The sequence below is a fragment of the Malurus melanocephalus genome, unplaced genomic scaffold (genome assembly GCF_030028575.1).
Source record: "Malurus melanocephalus ecotype Western Australia unplaced genomic scaffold, MMel_1.1 scaffold_163, whole genome shotgun sequence".
Classification (NCBI taxonomy): domain Eukaryota; kingdom Metazoa; phylum Chordata; class Aves; order Passeriformes; family Maluridae; genus Malurus; species Malurus melanocephalus.
In genome coordinates, this window is record NW_026623395.1 from 1,340,980 (window position 1) to 1,362,736 (window position 21,757).

The following is a 21,757-nucleotide window of genomic DNA, read 5'->3' on the forward strand; positions in this document are numbered from 1 at the left end:
TAAATACTGAGCAGMTAAACTTTGTTTTCAGAGTTAAAAGAGAGTGTTTAATGCTGAAATTTTCATATAATAGACACTTAACCCCAGCTGTATTGAAAGAACCAGAATTCTCTCATGACAAACTTAAGTTCACACAACCCTGATGTGTAACTTCTGTTCTGCTCAGTAACAAGAGCTAATTCCTGCAGCTGACTTAGATGTGCTCTTCAGAACAAGGAAGTGTATGACATCTTCTCCTTGAGGATATGCCTGTCTGGAGGCAAAGTTGAAAACCTTTCAGAYTTCCTTGTGTTCTACATGCTTTGTTTTATGAAAAGTGTGAGATGTTAGTGAATTGTTTTAATGTGAAATGCTGAGATGCCATGCTGCTGGTAATAGATAGACTTTTGATTTCACTATTGCAGAGTTGCCAAAAATCAGATACAGAGATACTGTGGACCTTAGCAAAGTATAGGTTTTCTTCCACATGCTTTTATGAAATGGCTTGATCTAGATCTTCTCAAGTTCAGACTCGGGCTTCTGTGATCTTGACTGCATGTGTGTTAGTATCTTAGTTTCCAGTCACATTATTGTAAATGTGGAGTTACATTGGCATTTCCTTGGCTGTACTGAATACTATACTTGACATTATACCTAAGGCTCAAAATTCTTCCTCACTAAATTGCAAGGTTTTTGTGTGATGCTTGTTTTCTCTACTCGTTTGTCTTCATGAACTTGCAAAGTCAAAATATATGCTGTTTCTCAAAAACTTTTTCAGAGTTCTTTTTTCCCCCTACTCTCTGCTTGATATATCAGAGGGTCTCTTTTTCCTTGAAAGATTTTGGTGTTAAAGTATTAATGATCTTCTAAATATCAACAGATTAATTTTAATTTGCTGTAATTGAGTTATCTTAATTGTATGTGTGTAAAGATGATGGGATACTGACCTCAGATTGATCTTGGAATTTGTTTTCAAGAGGGTCAAAATTYGCTGGTCACCTTGTGATATAGTAAATGATTTAAAGGACTTTTTCTTAACCTTTTTAGATATGGTGTTCGAAAAACTGTCACACTTGCCATGTTTTCTTTGCTTATGAGAGTTAGCACCTCAGTTACACACTGTGTAGCTCAGATTAATTGTGTTCTGGTGCCTGAATTGGCAGTTTTCTGTACAATTATGTTGTAGTACAGTTGATAATAGTAGCTGTTGCCTGTGAGGCAATATTAGAATATTTTTGGTCTCGTGTGTGCAGTCTTGTGACACTGGCCTTGATTTGGTGTACATATAAATATAAATGTGCATATATATATATATTTATTTAAAAGTGTGTAGATGTATAAAGCAGTTGAGTCATAACTGAAGTAACCACAGGAAAAGTTGCCAGTAGAATGGATTATTATGATAGCTGGTACTGTAGGGCTGAGACTTGCATGTTAGAGCATAGTGATACTTTATGGCTCAACACAGAGAGCGGGATAAGGGACATGGTGCAGTTTAATAGCACTTTAACTGTGTGTTTGCACRTGAATAAAGCTCTAGGTTGTATCCCTGCTAAAGGCTTAATCTCTAAGCTGGTGTAGTTCATTCACATCTGTGGCCAGGGAGGATTCAAAATGTACTCTGTGTGCATGCATGTAAATATTATTTGTATACAGGATAATTTATGAAGATTAGCATTTTGGTTTAAAAAAAAATTAACCTTAAATTAGATCAAAGAATAATACTAAAATTTGTATTGAAATAGGGAATCTTTTGGAGGGGGGGATTGAAGAACAGTTTTGCTGTGAAGTCCTCTGAGCACCTCTGTGGATTTCTAAGAGAGCTAATTTTTTTAATAGTTCAAATACTCATTTTAATAGTCTTTGTCATTTGCATATGTTTGAATTRTCTGAATAACTGCACACAACTAACAAATGCATGTTACACACARTATTGTAAATACTCTCTTTGAACAGTACCTGATGTACTTTTGCTGGCAAGGTGTGAAGTTTTCTGGTTTAGTACAGTTTGCGTGGGAAATGCCAGTTCCAATTTTATTTTGAGTGGGTTGTATTGTATTTAAAATGTCCAGGTCATGCCAGGTCACTTGGTGTGTTTGGTGACATGATTTAGAGTCTAGGAAGCAGAGAATACAATAAAAAAGAGGCAGGTAATTTCTGGCATTTCTATAAAGGCACTGTTCTTACAGGAATTAATAACCCAATGTTATTCTTAGGGAATACATAGGTTTTACTGCAAGAAATGAATAGGATTGTTTGTGAAATCAAGTTAAAAGTAGTAATTGCCTTTTTTTTAAATAGCAAATTGTATTTAGGTAATGAGTTGAAACAAATCTAAAACATACTTGATGGTTACATAGGAATTGTATTACCAGTACTGACTTCTGATGCTAACAGAAGCTTTTAAAACAAATTCAAGCTTTGCTTCAGTTTTCCTGAACTAGTGTCATTTTTTTCCTTCTGAATTTATACAATATCTTTTGTTGCTTTAGGAAAAGTCCTTCAAGCATACACCCCAAAGTATTCTGTCTGKATAAAACACTGTTCATGCACATAATTTTTTTGTATGAAAGTATAGCTTTACATACAGGGAGAATTCAATTTGCTGATATATTAGGTGACAACTAATTTTTAGTACTGGTCTTTGTTTTGGTTATTGCCCAGAGAAATTGTGTGCTTGCTGTACATTCCTCTCATTTGAATAATTTTGTTCCACTGAAGTTTTAATTGTGATTACCTATTCTTTAGATRGAAATTAACTTTGTATAGTGTTTTTTTCTGACTATTCTTCAAATAATTTCCCCAATGACTGGCATAGTGGTATTTATTCTTTATTCTATGTCAGATAATCATGMTCTGTAATTCCCCAGGATAAACAGTGTTTCAAAAATGAAAATTAATTGATTTACTATTAGTAGTCACTGTTGATATCTCAAACAGATCTTACAAACTGATCTTTGCAAAGATTAGTATTCAAATGGAAGCCAATATTTTATGGGTAATAATTGGGGTAACCAATGTCTTCTCAGAGGGCCTTCAGTCCCTGCAGGGCTTCCTTGCTCTTTTAAATCCTTGCCATTAGAGGCTGGTAGTTAACAATCTCAACTCCCATGGTTGTGAACCTGGCTGGGCAGGTGGGAAAGATGAAAACTAATAGGTAAGCCCAGGCAAAATCTCACTTTTACACAGCACAATGGATTAAGTGTCTGTGACAGCAGGGCTCCATACGGAGAGGAAAGTAGTGAGCAGCATTGTGCAATTTAATAAAATTATCTTGGGAAGTTTTGTAAGTAATTGTAAAATCTAGAGTTTGCACCAGATGACTGACTCAAGATGGTGTTTCTGCGACATGTCCATAGCTCTTCCATTCATTTTCTCTGGAGCAGATGTACAAAAAAGGATACAAAAAAGGATACTGCTCTGCTACTCCTACTGGTGCCTCTAATAAGCAATTCTGTTACTGAGGAGGAACTTTGCTTTTTGATCTGGAGGAGTGGGGGTGAATTTGATATCTGTATGCTGGAAGACAATTAGTACGTTCTCCGAGAAATAGTAAGCACCRAGATTTGAAATTTCTTTTTTCCCCCCTCCATGCTTGCACTTCCCCTTGTTATTCCTATATCATGGAAGGTGGATGGACAGAAATGCCCTATTTACATAGTTTGAAATGAAAGTGGTTTGTCTTTTACTTAATTATAATGTTGCATCTGAATTTATCCTAATGGCAGTTAAGTGGTTRGACTATTGATAGATCGCCTGCATTTCATTTCTCTTCTCAATTTGATTAATGMCCTTAGCTTTGGATATTTTAAGCCTACCACATTGCATCTATTCTCAAAGCTGCTTTYGGTTTTGAGTGTCATTCTGGTCCCCTTATCACCCATGTTTCTTCCTGCTCCCTGAATAATAAATGTGTGGAACTTTATCTTGTATTTATTTATTTTTTATCTGACTTGCGAATTTTGAGTTCTTTGTTAGAGTATAAATAGTTTTGGTATGTTAATAAAATATGTCAGCTATAAAAAGAGAAATATTTTTCATTGAAAGCAACAAGAGGAGATGAGAACTAGTCTTAACCTATTGAAAGTTGAAATGCTATACTTAAAGTATAGTATTTCTCTATCAAATATTATTACTATTTTCATTCTCTTACTAGGAAGTCTAGACCTAAACTATAATATAAGGTAATAATTGGTATCATACTTCATAATAGACTTTTGCAATATATGGCCTAATGGTGGATTGATTTGTTTGTGTGKCTGAGATGCAAAACACAATCAACGCTGTTATGGTTTGTGCTGCAGGTTTTTTGTAATTGATTTCAGATGTTGAATCTTATCTGAAGGAATATCATTACTCTGAAACAAAATTGGATAAAGAAGCCATAAAATATAGAAACTCATACCTTGAGTACCTAGTATAACAATCTGCAATGTGATTTTTTTTTGTCAAATCATTTATTTGATCAACATCATAGCAGATGGTAACCCTATAAAGTATATTATCGTGTTTACACGAACATTAGAGCCTGTGTCTCTTGAAATAAGTTTTAAATATAGTCTTTGTCTTACCCCAGCAAGACCAACTTTCATTTCAGTTTGATTGTAAGATCCAATTTTTTTTTTATTAGATGAATGTTTGGATCTGTTTCTTCAGAATGAATACGTATGTTGAAGTAATGAGGCAACAGGTTTCTTYGACTCTAGAGGAGCTTGAAATGCTCACAGCAGCATCATAAAAGTGATGCTGAGCAAAGCCTGTTTAGAATCCAATGCATAAAGCCAGAGAGCATCCTCATGATTTGGCCCAGTGTCCCGGAGGTGAGTGAGGAGCACTTCACCTTTGCTGGCCAGGTGCTTGGTTTGGGCTGTGCTCTGGCTCTGMTCCGTGTGCCCGGCTGGCCAAGGGCAGGGCTGTCCTCTCTGGGACAGCACAGTGAGTGCTCTGGGGGTCCCTGTGAGCCAGACCAGCCCCAGACTGTCAGCTGAACACACCCCAACATCAGACTCACTGAATTACTCCCTCATTAAACTGCAGCCTATGTGCTATAGAAGTCTTCGATTTTGGTTGAGAACTGTGAAATCATGAGTCATTTCAATTACTTTCCACCTTCAATGCCTACTGAAAAAAGGAAGTGGGGGTAGAACCTTGTTATACCCCTGTCTGCCTGAATGCATGTGACTCTGTTATTGGACCTTTATAACRACACACAGTTGTTCAATTCCCTCTTTTGGTTTACCTACAGAGGTTRAGATACTGTAGCCTTGCCCTGCACATTTTTCAGTGCTCTGCTACCTGCCACAGTTTTCCTGTGCCCTTTAACATCCATGATGAATTAATGGCTACTGGAATTGGTCGTTGCATTTCCTTATGGAAGGGGTTATACAAAGATGATGATCCCCCTAGATCCTCTGTTCTCTTTYGCATTTCCCAGGAAAACACTAAACACTTTCATGACACTTTTGCTTTGAGACTTTATTGAATTTATTACCATAGATGACTCTCATATTCTTTCTTACCAAGCATTCCCCAGTTCAGGAGCTTTGCATCTAAAAGATGCTTCTGAYGGTCCTGGCTCAGTCATGTAGAGTTACCTTTGGCTGTGTTAAAGAATGCATTGTTTGTACCCATCCTGTTAGAAATTGTCTGGGTCTTTGTCTCTGCCAGCATTTGGGTGGTTTTTATCTGTCATCCATGGAAAAAGCATTAGTGTACAGACCAGGACAGATTTCTTGAGCACCACTGTAGACACACCTGATTTCCTGGTTGAGTGTTGCTGGCTACAGGGTCAGCACTTGTTTGGTGTCTTATATTGATGGAGACCAAGGGCAGCAGCATCATTCCAAATCAAATCCAGATGTCAAGGAGCAGTATATGTCAGAGTGCTGGTGTTCTCTGTGCAGTAAATGATTGCTTTTTCTCATGTAGCCTTCACAGAGCATCTAAAATGTGAAAGCATGTTCCTTGTGTGAAGATTTTGTTTAAGGGATAGGTTTACACGTAAACCTGCTTAGRGCTTGTTAGAATAAAAAATGCTGKATGAAAAGGAGGGAAAAGACACTTGGCAGGGAAAAGTTTACTACTCTAGCTAACTATACAGGGCCTTTCTAGAAAAAAGAATTCTGGGAGTCAGAAATAACTGTTCTTCCCTATCTGAAACTGTTGCATTTTGGTTTAGAGCAGTTTCTTTAAACGATGTATTTGCATAATTCAAATGGTATAATTAAAATATGAGAACTTTTTGCTGTTCATGTGCTGATTTAGCAGAACCATAACATAAGTCCTTATGTCCCACTGACTCAAATCTTTAAATGAGTAGCATGTTTTACTGATTAGGGGTCATGCATCTGAACTCTATGCATAACCATTATCTACTGACATATTTTATAAAATGGATTGATATAACCTAATGTATCTTAAAGTTTCCCAAGGACTTTGTCTTGTAGTAAGATATTTTCCTTTTCTGCCCCCATGTATGTGTCTCTTGAAACCAAGGCAATGGAAGACTTGTTATGATAATGACTGGATTACTAGCACTGTTGTTTCTGGCAGAAAAGAGTCAATTGTGCCAAAAGATTACTTTTGCCTTTGTCAGTGCCAGCCACGACTCTTTACTCAGTTCCTGGACCAGTTACAATGAAACAACAACAATACTGTCAGCTGCAAAATGCAGCAAACTTCCCCAAACTGCTGGCTCAATTTAGTGGTGGTTTTGCATTTTCAAAGAGCATTCTTCAACCTTGAGGATCTTTYCTGCCGTACACAAAAAGTGTCTGCAGTTTTTATCTGGGTGAATTTACTGTGCTTTCAGTTTAACGTTCCCTTTTGCAGGCTGTCTTTGTCAAAACATATTTTATAGCTTCATAAAGCACATTTCTTAAAGAAGTAATGATTAGAATAGTAGTAGTCTATAGGTAGTTATTTACAGTATTTGCTTACCTTCTGTTTTGAARTATGGCCAGTSTGAGAAATATGCATGGAAATTTTAYAGTTGCAATATAAAGTTAGGATTTGGAGATGATTGTGTGGAGGAACTTGCACTCTATTCTTATTTATAAATTGGGACACTTAGTTCTTATTTATAAATTATAATGTTATAAAACTGCATAAATAGTTTATAGTATATATCACATAAAGAATTTATTCTATATATCAAAGCTTTTTATGAGGAAAGTTTGTGTGACAGGGAAGTAATGAGCTGCATTTTGTAGGCCAAAGTGCTTGGAAGGCTGCAGTTTAGGATGGAAGTGTTCCACATGTTMCAAAAACATGTCTTGTGAAGCAGATAATCAGGAACCTAATTGTTATAATAGTAGCCTTATCGTATATGAAGGAATTCAGTATTGGAATTCGGTGCTTTTGCAATTAGCAGTTTCAAGATGGTTTGACCAATTAAATTTGGRTAGAAATTGGATAATACATGGGGTATATATTCTGATACAGTGTTTAAACATCTCCCTGTATTTTCCTTCCCCTTCTTTCTTGTGAGCTGTACCTGGATTTGCATAAAGGGAACTGATTCTAAAAGAACCGTTACAGAACCTAAAAAATATTACTGTTTTAGTAGGGTAGAGACCATGATTCTCTGTGGGTTTTTTAAGCCATTGAAATATAACCAGTCTGGCTTGCCTTTTTTCCCCATTATGCTAAAATATCTTGTGTGTCATGTAAAGGTCAAGTAGGGGTAATAATTTTGCACATTTTACAATACTTAAGCAAGACACAAGAGCAAAGAGTAGATAACAAGTATGTGTTTCACAGTATGTGCTGCAATATGCGGTGCTTGCTTGAGATGCAGATAAATCGGGCTGTTTAAAAAGCCATGATGTTCACATCGTTGTGCTTGTTTTGTTACTCATGCTAATTTCTCATGGATTGGGTAGGGTAGACTCTGAAGACTGGCAAATCTTGGCTTTTTATGCTCCCGTCTTCAGCAGCTGCAGGTGTCCAAATGAACAGGTTCCTCTGTAGCCAGCTTAATTAATAAGGAAACTTTATCTGAAGGTTGGCTTTTAGAAACACTGCATTAAGTATATGAAAGCAGATGAATTTGCTTGAAGTGTATGGAAGTGGATGAATATTTTTTCAGATTGCATCAGAGAACATTGTTTTTGCTCCCATTTCTTACAGGTCTGTATTTTTCTTTTTTTTTGCTAGGTATGGATGAGCGAACAGGTGCCACATCCTGGGGAACAAGCGGTCAGCCAAGTCCTTCATACGAATCTTCAAGGGTAAGATATCCATGTAATAATTCATTATGAGAGTTTGTGGAATGTACAGCATAAATCAGCAGATGATTTGGCAAAGATTTTGAAGGAAAACTCCTTTAAATATACAAATTAGCATATTTTGGAGACTTCAATGACTTTGATGGGCTGCAGTAGCAATTTAGATTTCTAAGACTAAAAAACGTATAGGTTAAGAATTCATGAAAATAAACCATATACAAGTGTGCACTTGAATGATGTGCACATGTTTTATTTAACATATAGTAAGAAAATGAAAGTAGAAGTCATGTTACTTAGGAGCAGATTTATTGGCAAAGTGTAGGGAAAGCTTGCCTCCCTGTTAACATTAACCAGCTATAGTGTGTGCTGTGTCATGATGCTCAAGAGAGGCTTTTCTTTTTAAAGAGCTTCCTCCTGTTCTTTTTCCAGCTTCTTCTATCCTGCTTATTGAGCTGAAGGTTCTTTAAAGTATCTCATAATCTAAAATAACATGAAACTCAATGGTCAAAAGCAAGCTTCCATACCATATTTCTTTTCATCTACTCCATTTTCTTTTTATTAGTATTTTCTTCCTAAAAGCTCAATAAACTAAGTACCTGAACTAGATACACACAGCATACCTGATGTTCTGATTTTARTAATGTCAGTGAGCCGTGTGTGCTAGCATTTTTTTTTCCCTAGGAGGCAATAAAGAATGTTAATTTAGGATGTCATATAGGTGACAAGAGTTTTCTTTTAAAGAAAATTGATTTGCTTTTCACAAGAAAACTCCATTCCTGTGTTCTCCCCAGAAGTGAACACTTGAAATATATATTCTCTGTATATCGAATTGGTGAAGATTAAGAGCCACAAATTAATTTGTCCTGTGTCTGGGATGTTCAGTAAAAAAAACACAGGAATTTATCTTCTGAATTCACTGAAAAAGCASTGGACTTCGTTTACTGGTTGCAATCAAGCTTACATGCATAAATTTTGGCTCTGATGTATGGTCTTTAGTTTTCCGTTTTCTTTCAACTAATGAGGCACATTACTGATTCAGGATTTTGAATAACGATAACTTCTGTCTACTCCTACATGTGCTGCTAGACCAGATGTCTCTGAGAAAAAGCTAAAATGAGTGTGTGGGTCTCTATTGTGAGAGTATAGATCGGTTTCCCRGAAGGCAGGGCAAATGAGACACAGCCTTTTACATTTCTAGGTTATTCCTTGTGTTAACACAGAGTTCAACTTTTCTAATCCAATGCTTTTTCCCATTATTTCAATATAGAATGTTATTCTTGTCCTAAGTTTTCTTACTACTTGCTTGTCTCTTTACAGGAGAATGGCAGTCTTCATGGAAAAAGCTCAGACCTCTCCACAGACATAGAAAAGTTGAAATCTCAAGAGGTACCAGTTATACTTTTTATATTTTAAAATATAATTTTAAAATGCAGAAAATTTAATTTTATTTTTTTAATCCATGTGCAGTGTCCTACTGGCRTTTTCTTTCAAAGGTCACAATATAGTGACAAAATTATTAAGAATTTAAAGTACTGGCTCAATATTGACTGTAATTTCCAAAGGTGTAGAAAAATAAGCAGTTTTCAATTAAATAGAATTGGAATTTGGTGATAGTTTAGTGCATACCTGTTAAAGGCTAATGAAAGAAGATGATGGAATACTGGCTAAAGGACATTGACAGGAGTTGGGAAAGAATAAAGRTCAGTTCAGGTCAGTATAAATGGTTTGATTGTGGCCACCAATGATGCATAAAGAAAGAGTGTAAGTATAGGGAAAATATTTTACCACCTTTACTATGTACTCTCCTAGCAAAATTCCAGCTCTTGGCTTAGGTTTCCAGGACAGAGCCAATGTTTTGGACATGGTTCTTACAGCTACTGTTGGGCTTGCTCTCTGCTATTTGTGRATTTTTCTGACTTGGTTACAGTTTTAGCAACAATTACCAGGATTTTGCTAAAACCTACATATCTTTTTGTCTTTGTGCTGACCGGTGAGGTGACTGATTTACACCGTGTTCCAAATAGTAATGATTGGCTGTTACAGATGTACTTCACAATTTTTGTTCCTTCCACACCTTTATTTTACATGCCACTTCTGTGTTCTCCTCAGCCAAGCTGAAGTATTGTCTATTGGTCTCCTCTTGTATAGTAACTGCTCCTAACCTGTAGTTAGTTCTTGGTGCTGTTCTCTGAATCTTTYTGCTTCTTCTGTGTAACTTCAGAGCTAGGATGGTTATGACATGCACTAGTCGAGAAGAGGGTGTACCATTAATTACTGCTTCACGTAATGGTACATTAATTCTCTGTTCCTTTCTTGCTCATTACCAAGTCATGCATTTTTTGATTGTCACTGAGCTGTGATACCGTTTAAAAAATTTTGTAGAAATTTTGTAGAAATTTGTAGAAATTTGTAGAAAATATTTTTCTCTTACATTGTACTGTACTTACCATATTATTATGACATTAAGTTATTTTTTAATGTAGTCATTTTGTATTTATTTACATCAAGTTTTAGTTGCTCTTTTATTACCAGTTTTATGGASAACTTGCCTTGGAACTCCACACTAACATTTAGTTAGGATTATTTTAAATTCTGTTTTATTATCAGCAAAATTTACTATCCTCATTTACCCACTCTTTTTGATTTATTAATGGAATTATTGAAGTACATTAGTATGGGTAAAGTTTTTTGGGGAAGTTAGGAAAACACATTCATAATTTCTTTTCACTGTGAAAAGTAGACCTATGTTCMTGTGCTTGGGGTGGGGTGTTTGTCATGTGTTTTCATCTCTTCRTCAGTAGTTAATTCAGACAAGAACCTATAAGTAATAACAGTTGTTTTATTTTAAGAGTCTCTGGTAATACCTTACTGAAAGCTAAACCATTCTTATTTCAGTAGTGTTTTGAAGTAAATTTAAAAGCTGGGAATCACAGCAGGCTTAAGAAAACCTCATAGAGTAGCCTTGTCTTTTTATTACCTAATGGTAAATAGTGTCCTAACACTGAAAGAGCAGTGGGTATTTGTGTTTGAATTGGCTGTGRTGATCTTAAATTGGTGAAAAGGTGCAAATTGAGACATTAGTGACTTCTGGGCACAAAATCTCTTTTGCRTAGGCCAACTGTTAGAAAAATGAATAACTTGAAAGACACTTTTTGGAGGGGGAGTGAAGAAAAAAGTAGGAAAGCTTGATTGTTTATAGGAATAATTCAGGAATAGGGGTGAGCAGCTCAGTGGAATTCTTTGAAGTGCTGATGGCCTCCCTGACACTTGAATGGTTGTACTGAAGTCCATATGCAATACTGTGTACCAAGTTTGTCTCTTGTGGGACTTGTTTCCCCTCCTAGTCTCCAATCTTGTTTTTACCTCTCCATGTGCAGCAGTGGTGGGTTTTCAGTGAATATCTTTGGTTGGTGAATGCAAATCTCTCCCTCATCTGAGTGATATAGAGCTACAGATATTTTTGCATATATCTGTGTTCATAATCCCTTGCATTAGAAGAGGAACTCTTAGTGTGTTTTGCAGAGGATGGTAAAGCTGCTTTTTGAAGTCTTCTCTACTGGGCTCTTTGAAGCAAATTGAGGTACTTGACTTGAGTACCATGTTTTCTGCACAATAACATATTTCCCTATAGTGCTTGGTGGTTTTCTCTTCCTGTTGGGAGATGATACTGAACTTTTTAGCTTTTCTGCTGCTTTTGGGAGTTGTAATTTATACTCATAATGTAGCAACAAATWGGTATAATCATGTTTTTTGGAGTAAGTGTTGTATTGTAATTAAGCATTTTTTTTATTATAGTAGTTGTGGTGTGGCTAATCGCTGTTCCATGAAGAATAATGCTCTGAGAGGTTTTCTTTTGTTGTTTTGGTTTTGTTGTAACATGTCTCTGCAATAAAAGGAGCAAGTCAGTTWTTGATCTGTTTGGATTGCTGTCTCCAAATCAAGAATATCTGAAACGCTTTTCATGAGACATTTCCTCAATGGATTTCCTTTTTATGTATACACACATAATAATTCTAACTGTTAAAAATTTAGCATAAATTAGCTGAAGCATTTTTCTTCCAAAATCTGAACTGCAGGTGTTTCAAATAACTTGCAACATGTACATTGCATTAWAAGCTGTGAGTGTACATTTTGACCTTGATTTAATATGAATCTAGCTTCAGTACTGAGGATGCAGTTTGTCCTCTTTACATAACTCTGGTATGTATTTGATTGAAGCCAGAGTGGAAYTGATCAAGGTAACACTGCTAGATTTACATTTTAGGTTTTGTAGTATCAGGCAACAGGTTGTTTCCTCTACTGTATGTAAAATACTTATACATTAATTGGAACCTGGAATACTTTATGCCAAATTAATTCTCCCTTCCCCCCCAAATAGTACTTCTACTTTGGAAAGGAGTCAAAAAATAGTAATGAGATAGCATTAGGTTTTGAAATAGCATTTTATACCTCTTAATCTTAGGTATATAACAGAAGGGAAGCTGTTAAATAGTAAAACAAGACAAGAGGGGCACAGAAATACAGTAAGTGTTATCAAGTCTGTTGTATTTGTGTCCTCTTTGTCCTCTGTTCTTCTTTTTGCTGGGGAGAGAGGTTGTCTGGTGGTTCTGCTGCTGGTTATTTGCTTTTCCTGATGTATTCTACAAGTAAGCAGATGATTCACTGTAGAATTAAAAGCCAAATTAAATATTCCATATTGAGTGCTCAGGACACTTGTAAATGCAGCATACTTCATAATTTGATTTATGAGCAGCACTTTTCAAAGCAAGTTCTGTTTGTTTTTTTTTTTTTTAATTCTGAATGCTTTAGTTAGGTTTTTCAAGTATTTTCTTTAAGCATTTGTTGTTAGTCTGCTGGCTATACTTGTATTATTTTATTTCCTGGTTTATAGCTTAGATAAGAGCTAGAAAAATCTGGTTTCCATCATATGAATTTTTCATTTCAGCTATATTGGAGAAGTGGATCTTTTGGTTGCAGTTTTTGTTTTTATTGCAACTACCTACCACATTGAAATTAGCATTGGAATCTGTTCAAAAATTAGTTTTCTATGCGGCCAGGGAATTGTCCCACTGCATATCACGTTGATATTTGTCTCCCAGGAGTTTAGAGAGGTGTAATTGGCTATTGGGTTTAGCTGTTTAAAATGAGATTTGCCACTCAGTAACTTAACTTCTTGGAAGTGGATTTAGAGCTGAAGAAAATGATGTTTATTAAAAAATAAATAACATTCAAAATAATTTTGAGGAAAAAACCCAGTGTTTTCAATTGTTCTCCATTCCTGCACACAGAATTCTCATGTGTTTCAACTTGATACATGAAAAGAAGCTGATGAAGTGTTTTAGAACTGTTACAAAGCATGTTACTTGTGGTGATACTTAGAGGATACTTGGTGAAAGTTCTCTTGACTTTTCCCTATATGTGAAATCTGGGGTAGTGATACACCCCCCCATGTAGCAGGTGACCAAATAACACAAATAAAAAGCTGCATTTCTGTCGTTARAGTATTGTAGTTGAATGTTAACGCTTGCTGATGCTTGTGGAAAGGGAATCAAAATTTAAATTAGAAAGTGGAGGTCGAAGCTCCTTGTTTCTGGTGCAGTTGGGTGATCTCCTCTACATCTTGCTTTCTTTCCTCACTTTCCCTCCTCCCGTGTTTTTTCCCTCCTTGTTTGTCTTTAGAACTTTTGGATCAGCAAACTGCATTCATTYCTCTGTTTAATGAGTGTTGTACCGCTTCTTGCACAATAAAGGGAGCCGTAGTAGGCTTGAAGTACTGGCTGTTCTCAGGCACTGGGAGGTGGCAGCCATGGACCTGCACAGGGAGAGGCATTTGTTCCCTGGTCCATCGGGCAGTCTCAGCCCCTCAGCTTTTGCACTGTAATAGGCAAATGACAGCAGCATGGRTGACACAGTGGAAAGAGTGTGGGGAGACTCCCATCATCATCCATCTGCTCCAGACTTTGGAAGATGGTTTCGGTCACTGCTTGGAAACGTTGTTCTCACTGATAGCTTGCTGCAAGATCGTTAATGATTGAAATGGAATTATGACCTGTGACAATGTGATGTTTCTTGATGATCAGTTAAGATCAATGAATATAGTGCAAGAGATCCTCAAGGCAAAAAGGAAAAGTACTCTTCCCTGGATTTATTTTTAGCTTACCTTAATTTTTTGCAGTGTTCTTCCCGGTCTGTGTGTTCAGTAGACCAAGTCAGTTTTTGTCTTTCTAGTCCTTTTTGGAGGAACCATTGACAGATACATAGCTCAAATGGCTAAAAATACTCTTTATTTTTTTTTTTTTTAAAGGTTGTGTATTTCTGGAAACATACATGATCACATAATCCATAATCTTTTAAATTCACTAAGACACCTTGGTATGACTGTTGTACAGACCCTCCTGTCTAACCTACTGTCAGTGACTCAGCAGTGTCCCTGGATGTAGTCAGTCTGTCTGTCTGTCTCTCACCTCCTCTGCATCTTGCTTTCTTTCCTCACTTCCCCTCCTCCCKTGTTTTTTCCCTCCTTGTTTGTCTTTAGAACTTTCAGATTAGTTTGGAGAAGCAGATAATCCAAAATAAAGTGGATTTTAGTGGTAGCTTCACTCATTCATTTRCACATTAGTCATTTGGATGACTGTTGTCTGATTCATAAGTTCATTGCCAAATTTAGCTTGGAAGGGGCCTCAGTATTCCTGAGCTTTAAACAATTAGTATTTGCTATTTAAAGTCAGCCAAASTATAAAACTCGATGAAATGGAAGCAGCGTTCATTAAGTTTAATCTTTTGGTCTGCAGCCACATCACACTGTAAACTCAACCATTCATTTTAGTGGAATCTTAATGTCTTAAGTTTAAAGGCAATAATTGAGCTATATTGTAAATTACTAAAATGCAAATATGTGCTTAGYGATCTGGCAGCTTGGTTATGAGCCTTATATTTTGGTCTGTTCTCAGGGACTTGTGTTAGGAGAGGGTTTGGGGATAAGGGAGGAGAAACAAACAAAACCCCTGTTTTCTCTGGTCTAGTGGCCTTAACTGAACGAGTCAGGTTAGTAGTAAATGGAGCTGTGGAGTAGTAAATTCTACMGGGAGGACAACTCAATGAGTTGAGTGTGAATTCAATAAACGTATAGGAAAATGGTGTGCCATGTAGTGACAGTGTCTTCTCCATTTTTCAATTTTTACCCTGAGGTGGAAACAGGATGTTGTGTTTATTTAAAAACAAAACCAAAACCCCCACAACTTCAGTTAGGGTCAGGAGTGCAGTTTTGCTTATGCATGGACAAATTCCGGTGTGACTTTAGAAAATAATTGCTAAGGAACAATAGTTTTATATTTTTGAAATGGAAGTAAAAGGGAGAACATTAATCCCACAGAGACCCTGGAGCCAGTGCAATGAAAACGGGTAGGGACAGTGAACTGGTGAAGGTTTTTGACTTATTCTTAGGTGAGTTCTGTAATTAAMTTTAACCAAAATGACAGACCTTTAATGGTCATTGAAAGCCATTGAGTTTTAGGATGTTAATTACTGCTTTATTTGTAAAATGGGGCATAAACTCATTGTGTTGGGCCTTCTCTCTTGGTTWGTTAGGATAAACATGCCTAGTAAGGAACATGTTTGCTCTGGGTGTATGGGTTGGGCTTTTTTTCCATTTTGTATTCTAGAATAATACATTATGKAGGAAAATCCTGGTACGGATATACAGCCTCAGTTGCTTGGACACTTGGGGCATCTTACMCAGAAGAGGCAGGAATGAATGTTACAGCTGTGGAGTTTTTTAATTGGTGGACTTTATTTGTTGGAATAATCCAGTGAAACCCCTGAAAAACAGATCAAGTTAGAGCATTCAATGTTGAGAATGCCTTCACCATTCAATTAAATTGCAGAGCTAATTAGCAATAGTCTTTCTACTTAATTTCATAACAGGTATTAGTAGACAATACTTGTTGCTTTCATTTGTTGATGTGACTTGGTCTTTCTGATCACAACGTTCAGTCAGACTGAAATCCAGGGAGAGGCCTATACAAAGTCAACAGTAAAAACATTACAAAATGCTGTAAGGGAACAGTTAGCCCCAATTGCACTTTATTTGGTCTATAACAGTGCAGAAAGAGAAGTTTTTTCTTCCTTTGGGAAAGGTAAAGCTTGCTTTTGTAATTGCTGTGCAAAAGGTTGGAACAAGCAAGATGGTTTTGAGTTTACAGCTATGGAATCAAATCATATTCAAAATCAGTTTGCTTTCTGCAAGCAGAAAAATGCCCTAAGCCATCTGCAGTCCCTTCAGAACAGAGTGCTTAGAACAGGAAATAAATTTGTCCAGTAACTCCTGTTTTGCAGACCTTCTGCCAGTTATTTGCTCAGCACTTCAGCTGTGCACTCTGATGTGTACCCATCTATTGATGGGTTTGCTGAGGAGCCACAGAGGCAGCAATGGGGATGGGTTCTCAGCATGGAGTGTCTCTTTGCAGCCTTTCTATGTTAAACGTGCCCTGCAGGTAACAGTAGGTAAGCAATGCTCCAAARGGCTTTGGAAGCCCACCTGTGGTCCAAAGACTGACATCACCAGCCAGAATATGTACCAACAAATAGCCCTCCCAAAAGAATAACTTTTGGCATCACTGATTGTTCCTTCTCCTGCTTGGAGTCCGTATCAATCCAGCTATATTCAAGTGAGCTTCAGTAGATTGAGCTTCAAAATTGCCAGGAACTGAGATTTCCTTCCTTTCTCAGAAAGAAAGGATGAGATTTGGCAGTGTGTATTATTGAGTCTTGCTTAAAACATGGATTTAAAAAGAGGCTTTGATAGAAAGTCATATAAATCCCCACCACTGCCACCTTCTGTTGCTTTTACCATGAAAGATGAGTTCATGTGCCAGCCAATTGTTGTCTTCCCTTCATTACTCAGTTACACAAGTGGGGTGTGTCTTTTAAAATAAACACTATCCTTTATTGGTATTCCAGACTTTTTAAGGCTCTCAACCATGTTATTCTTTCAGCAGTAACCATATGTTGTCAATTCACACTATCATATTTGTTAAATACATTTTTTKGAGCTTTGATTGTATGAATAGAAGCTTCCAGTAACTTTTCAGAAGCTGTTGGAAGCTTCTACAGTTGTTTCTATGATTGATTATAACTCTTTCCCAGTAGCAGAGCTCTATACTGTTTACTCTGTAGGTTAACAATACAGATGCAAAAGCAAGGAATTCTATCCGGAATGCAATTTTATTTGAAGTAGCTCTGTGTAATTTAAATCGCTSTCCTTAGAGCTCTTCTGATTTTTCTTTTATTAATTTTTTCTTTTCATTAATTTGCTTTTATGAAGTGCAAAAGTTGCTTGTTAAATCAAAACTGCACGTGTTTATGGTTATTTTGTATTCATTTAGTATGGGTGAGTTGTATGTAGGAATCAGCCCAGGATTTGTAATCCCAAACAAAACTCTGTTGTGTGAGTTGGTAATCCATAACTGGATACTAAGACTGAATAACTGGTATCAGGCATGGTATCCAAGGCAAGACCTCTTTACATTGGCCCACTGTAGGTGAAGGCATAGGTTACGATTTGCACAAATGTAAATTCTGTTGTAGCAAATAAGGAAATGTCAGATACAATTAATTTTAGGAATTGTGTTAAAGTCCAGGAAAGGCTATTATCTATTTAAAGGGCTTGCATATCCCATAGTACTTTTTCATCCTGTACACCAGGTGTTTTGTTTCTGGTGGCCTTGGTGTTCTAAAGGACAAGTTGGAGCATTTTCCAGGGGGTTGAAGTAATTGATTTGTCTAGTGTTGTAGAAATACAACTTGGATGCTGTAATTGGTTGCAAGTCCATTTTAGGAAACAGTGAGGGTATATGAAAAGAACATGATGTCAAGTTTTCTTCAAAGAAATTCTGATGATAGAAGGAAGAACATTCCTTTTTATGTAAACCACCCACCCAGTTGCTCTATTTTTTGAGAGGAACATGCAGTATTAACACGGGGAGGACCATTATGAATCCCCTGCATTAGGTAGATCGCGTTGCACAGTGTGCAACTGTATATGAAATGGGTCTTACTCATTTTCAGTAGCGATCTTATTTGCTTTGTATATAAAGATGTCTTAAAGATTTCAGTTTCTGGGCCTCATTTGGGCACCAKGTTCTGAATGCCTGAGATATGGATCATCTTCTATCACTGATAGTGTTCTTTATAGCTACTTTCTTTCAAAAATAAAGTATAGCTGAAGTATTGTCTTAGGGAAAAAGGYTTAAAAAACCAACCATGGTAAGGAGTACAAGCAGAGACACAAATATTTAGGAGCTTTGGTTTTGGTCCTTGTATTTGCAAATATTTGTTTCTTTATTCAGCAGATTTAATTTCTCTCTTGTTTCATTTCAGCATAAAAATAAACCACATGTGGTGACCTTAGCTAGGAGCCACTCCATTTCCTCAGCAGCTGCTGCTCCATGCTGCTTGTCTGACAGACAGGGCTGGGTCATGGTTTCCAGAGGACACCCTTGTGGTCATAACCAAGTTGTAAATGTCACTAAGATTGTTTCTGAATGCCTGTCACAAGTGTATCAGCGATTGTGAGCAGATAAAGTCAGCCCAAGATGCAGTGGGGAGTCGTGTCTCCCGGAAGATGGCTGTGCAGCCGAGCAGCAGCAGGGCTGTGACACGCATCCGTAAGCAGCAGCCGTGCTTTGACAGTCCTTCAGCCCTCAGTTAGCAGCCCTTTGGTAGAACTGACAGCACGCCTGCAAAGATAAGGAGGCCTGTTTCAGCCCCATTAATGTTCTCTTGAATGTGAGCCTGAGGTCTGGAGAAATGATAAATGTTCAGTGATTGATGATTTTATAGTCCCAGGGCACTTGGTTTCTGGTAGCTGTGAACAATTTTCCCTYCTCCCTTAATTAGGCCTGAGCTTTAGGTTTCTGCGTGAGAAGTGACTAAATGTGAAATTTAAGGTAAGGTCTATAAAATGTTTTTCAAAACTTTGGCTACAAAGGAAGTACCGTTTTGATTGCCAGGTCTTTCATGTGTTGGTACAAAATAAATGATTCAGTGKGCATTTGGTAATTGTGAATGGCAAATGACATATTCATACCTTCGTATGGAAAAGCTGATGGTGTTTTGAAATGTATTGAGGAGAGCTTTATGTAACTGGGTTAATTAAATAATATGTACATCCAAGGACTTCTTTGTTTTCCATCTCCTCTGCCTTTGGTGTAAGCTTCCAATAAGACAGTGTTTCCTGACTGTGTAAGGGTCACTCCAAGTCTGTTAAGCTGGCTGTGCTAATGGTAGAAAAATGCAAAAAAGTATTTCAGTGCTTGTTTGCAAATTKGATGTCAAAGTTGTTTTTTTAATCACTATATGGAAGTAACCCTTTTTGGTTAGTAATGTGATACTGCTAAAATGCCTATTAATCTGTAGCATTAATAGCAGGCTGCAAGAAGAAATGGAWTTTGTTCTTCTCATCTGCACTAACATTTTTTCCTAACATCAGTGACTCTTCCTGACCTTTTTATTCTCTTTTATTAATGCAAACAGAAAGCTTAGGAAAAAAAATCAGTTGCAATTTCTTCAGACTAATTTTACTCTCTGTGGTTAGTGATTTAACATTAAGAGGATTCAAATATCAAAATATCTCTGTATTATTCAATTTTTAGAAATCTTGTCCATGAGGACGCAGCTTATTAAGGAACTATATGGTTTCTTTTTGATGGGGAGAAAGTAATATTTGGGCAAAGAGTAATTTCTATGAGATAGACCTGAAAGCCAACTTTTGTGATTAATGACCAATTGTGACTGCACATTTAATTAGGAAAGTGTCATTACACTCAATTAGCAGGGCTGCCAAATAATCTGTTTAATACTCTGGTCTTTTTTTCTCTAGGGTTTTGCAGACAGTCCTCATTACAGTGATCACTTGAATGACAGTCGATTAGGGCCTCATGAAGGATTGTCCCCGACACCTTTCATGAACTCAAATCTGATGGGTAAGTAGGTAATTCTTTACGAGTATCCCCTCAAAGCCTCTTTGGTCAGAAAGAGACATTTTTCATTCCCTTGTCTAGGCCTGCCATGTCAAGCATCTAGAAGTTGCTCTGTTTCTCATAGTAACACTGACTTTGCTATTCAAATCTTTTTATGTTGGGTGAGTTCCATGAAGGCCATTAACCAGGACTTTTTAGAAGAWGGAAATACCAAGGTTTTCTCAAGTTGATCTAGAAAATGGAAACATTTTCATTTCATGTAAATACTAAATTATTTTAAAGATTATTTTTCCTTAATTTTGTATGAGAAGACATTTATGGCAACGTTTAATTTATGCATTGTAAAAAAAAATACAGTTCAGTTCTTGAACTACTACCAATTTACTGTAGGCTTTCCTTCAGTTAATAATTTTAGGGCTTGCTTCTTATTTTTAACTTTCTAATTTCTTTGATATATGTTGTATCAGAAACTTTGTCCGCTCTAAGTAAGAGATGGAAATTCCTGCTTCCAGACCTTTGGGTGTTTAACATTTTCTGCTTTTGAAACTGGAAAAAAAAGCAAGCAAACGGTGTAGTATATTGTGGCCTTAGGTATTGGAAGKTTTTTTTCATTGCCTGCATTCTGTGTTGCCTGAAACATATTAATGTGTTGGTGGCATTGGCTGAAAAATCTCCTTTTCTGTGTTTCAGTTTGGAATGTAAGAATGTTGATTTTAAAAATATTTAATTTGGTAATASATAGCCTTGGGATCATTTTTCTTTTATATCTTAGACTTAAGGATGACTCTGAATATTTGTTCTGAATTTGTACATCATACATTGTTTCACTTCTATAGTCCCCATCTTGTAGACTTGACCTATTTTGTGATCTCAGTATTGTCCTTTTAAGACATAGCCATGGTAATCTAAGTGGATTACCTAAATCCAAATCCTGGTGGTCTGCAATTTCTTTTGGAAATCTTTCTACTTTGCTCAGTCTTTATTTACTATTTTAATTTTCTCTGAAACAGAGGCAGACAAAACTCAGGTATTGCTGAAAACAGAATTTTGTTTAAACTTCATGTACAAAGCTGAMAACATGCAATTTTAAAATGACCATCTCTGTAGACTTTGATTAGAGAGAGTACATGTCAATTGGTCAATGACATTCGTATCTGAAGACAGCAAAGATAAAATGTAGTAGTTATTTTGATAAAACAGAGTAGACTTTCTCTGAATAGCTTTCAAATGTTGTCCTTTTTCAAATGCAGAAAGCTAAAAAGACAAATTTCTTCAATTGCTTCTCCAGTATTTTGATCTGTAGCATGTATGGAACGTCTTTTGGCTTTGTAGCTGATACTGATTTTATTTTACAAAAATRTATAGTAAAGTTAGATTTTTTTTTTAAATTCACATTACCAAAGGCAAACTGTTTGCTTGTACTTTTAATTTATGTTGTCCAATTTCTAAACAATATATACCTTTAAATATATGAAAAAAAATAATTGGTGCAACTGTATCTTCTAGSTTTTTCATTTTTATTGAAGAGAGGATTCTATTAGACATAATAGAATTACATCATTAATACAGATT

General features: G+C 36.4%; 1 protein-coding gene across 8 annotated transcripts in view; it reads left to right on the top strand.

Moving 5' to 3' along the window:
• Window positions 1–21,757, top strand: part of TCF12 (transcription factor 12) — a 155,760-nt gene that overhangs the window by 33,095 nt on the left and 100,908 nt on the right. For all 8 annotated transcript variants that reach the window (XM_057372111.1, XM_057372108.1, XM_057372107.1 and 5 more), the window contains exons 4-6: window positions 8,137–8,210; window positions 9,525–9,593; window positions 20,086–20,188. In XM_057372111.1, coding sequence (XP_057228094.1) covers window positions 8,137–8,210; window positions 9,525–9,593; window positions 20,086–20,188 — 246 coding nt within the window. The remainder of the gene's footprint in view (window positions 1–8,136; window positions 8,211–9,524; window positions 9,594–20,085; window positions 20,189–21,757) is intronic.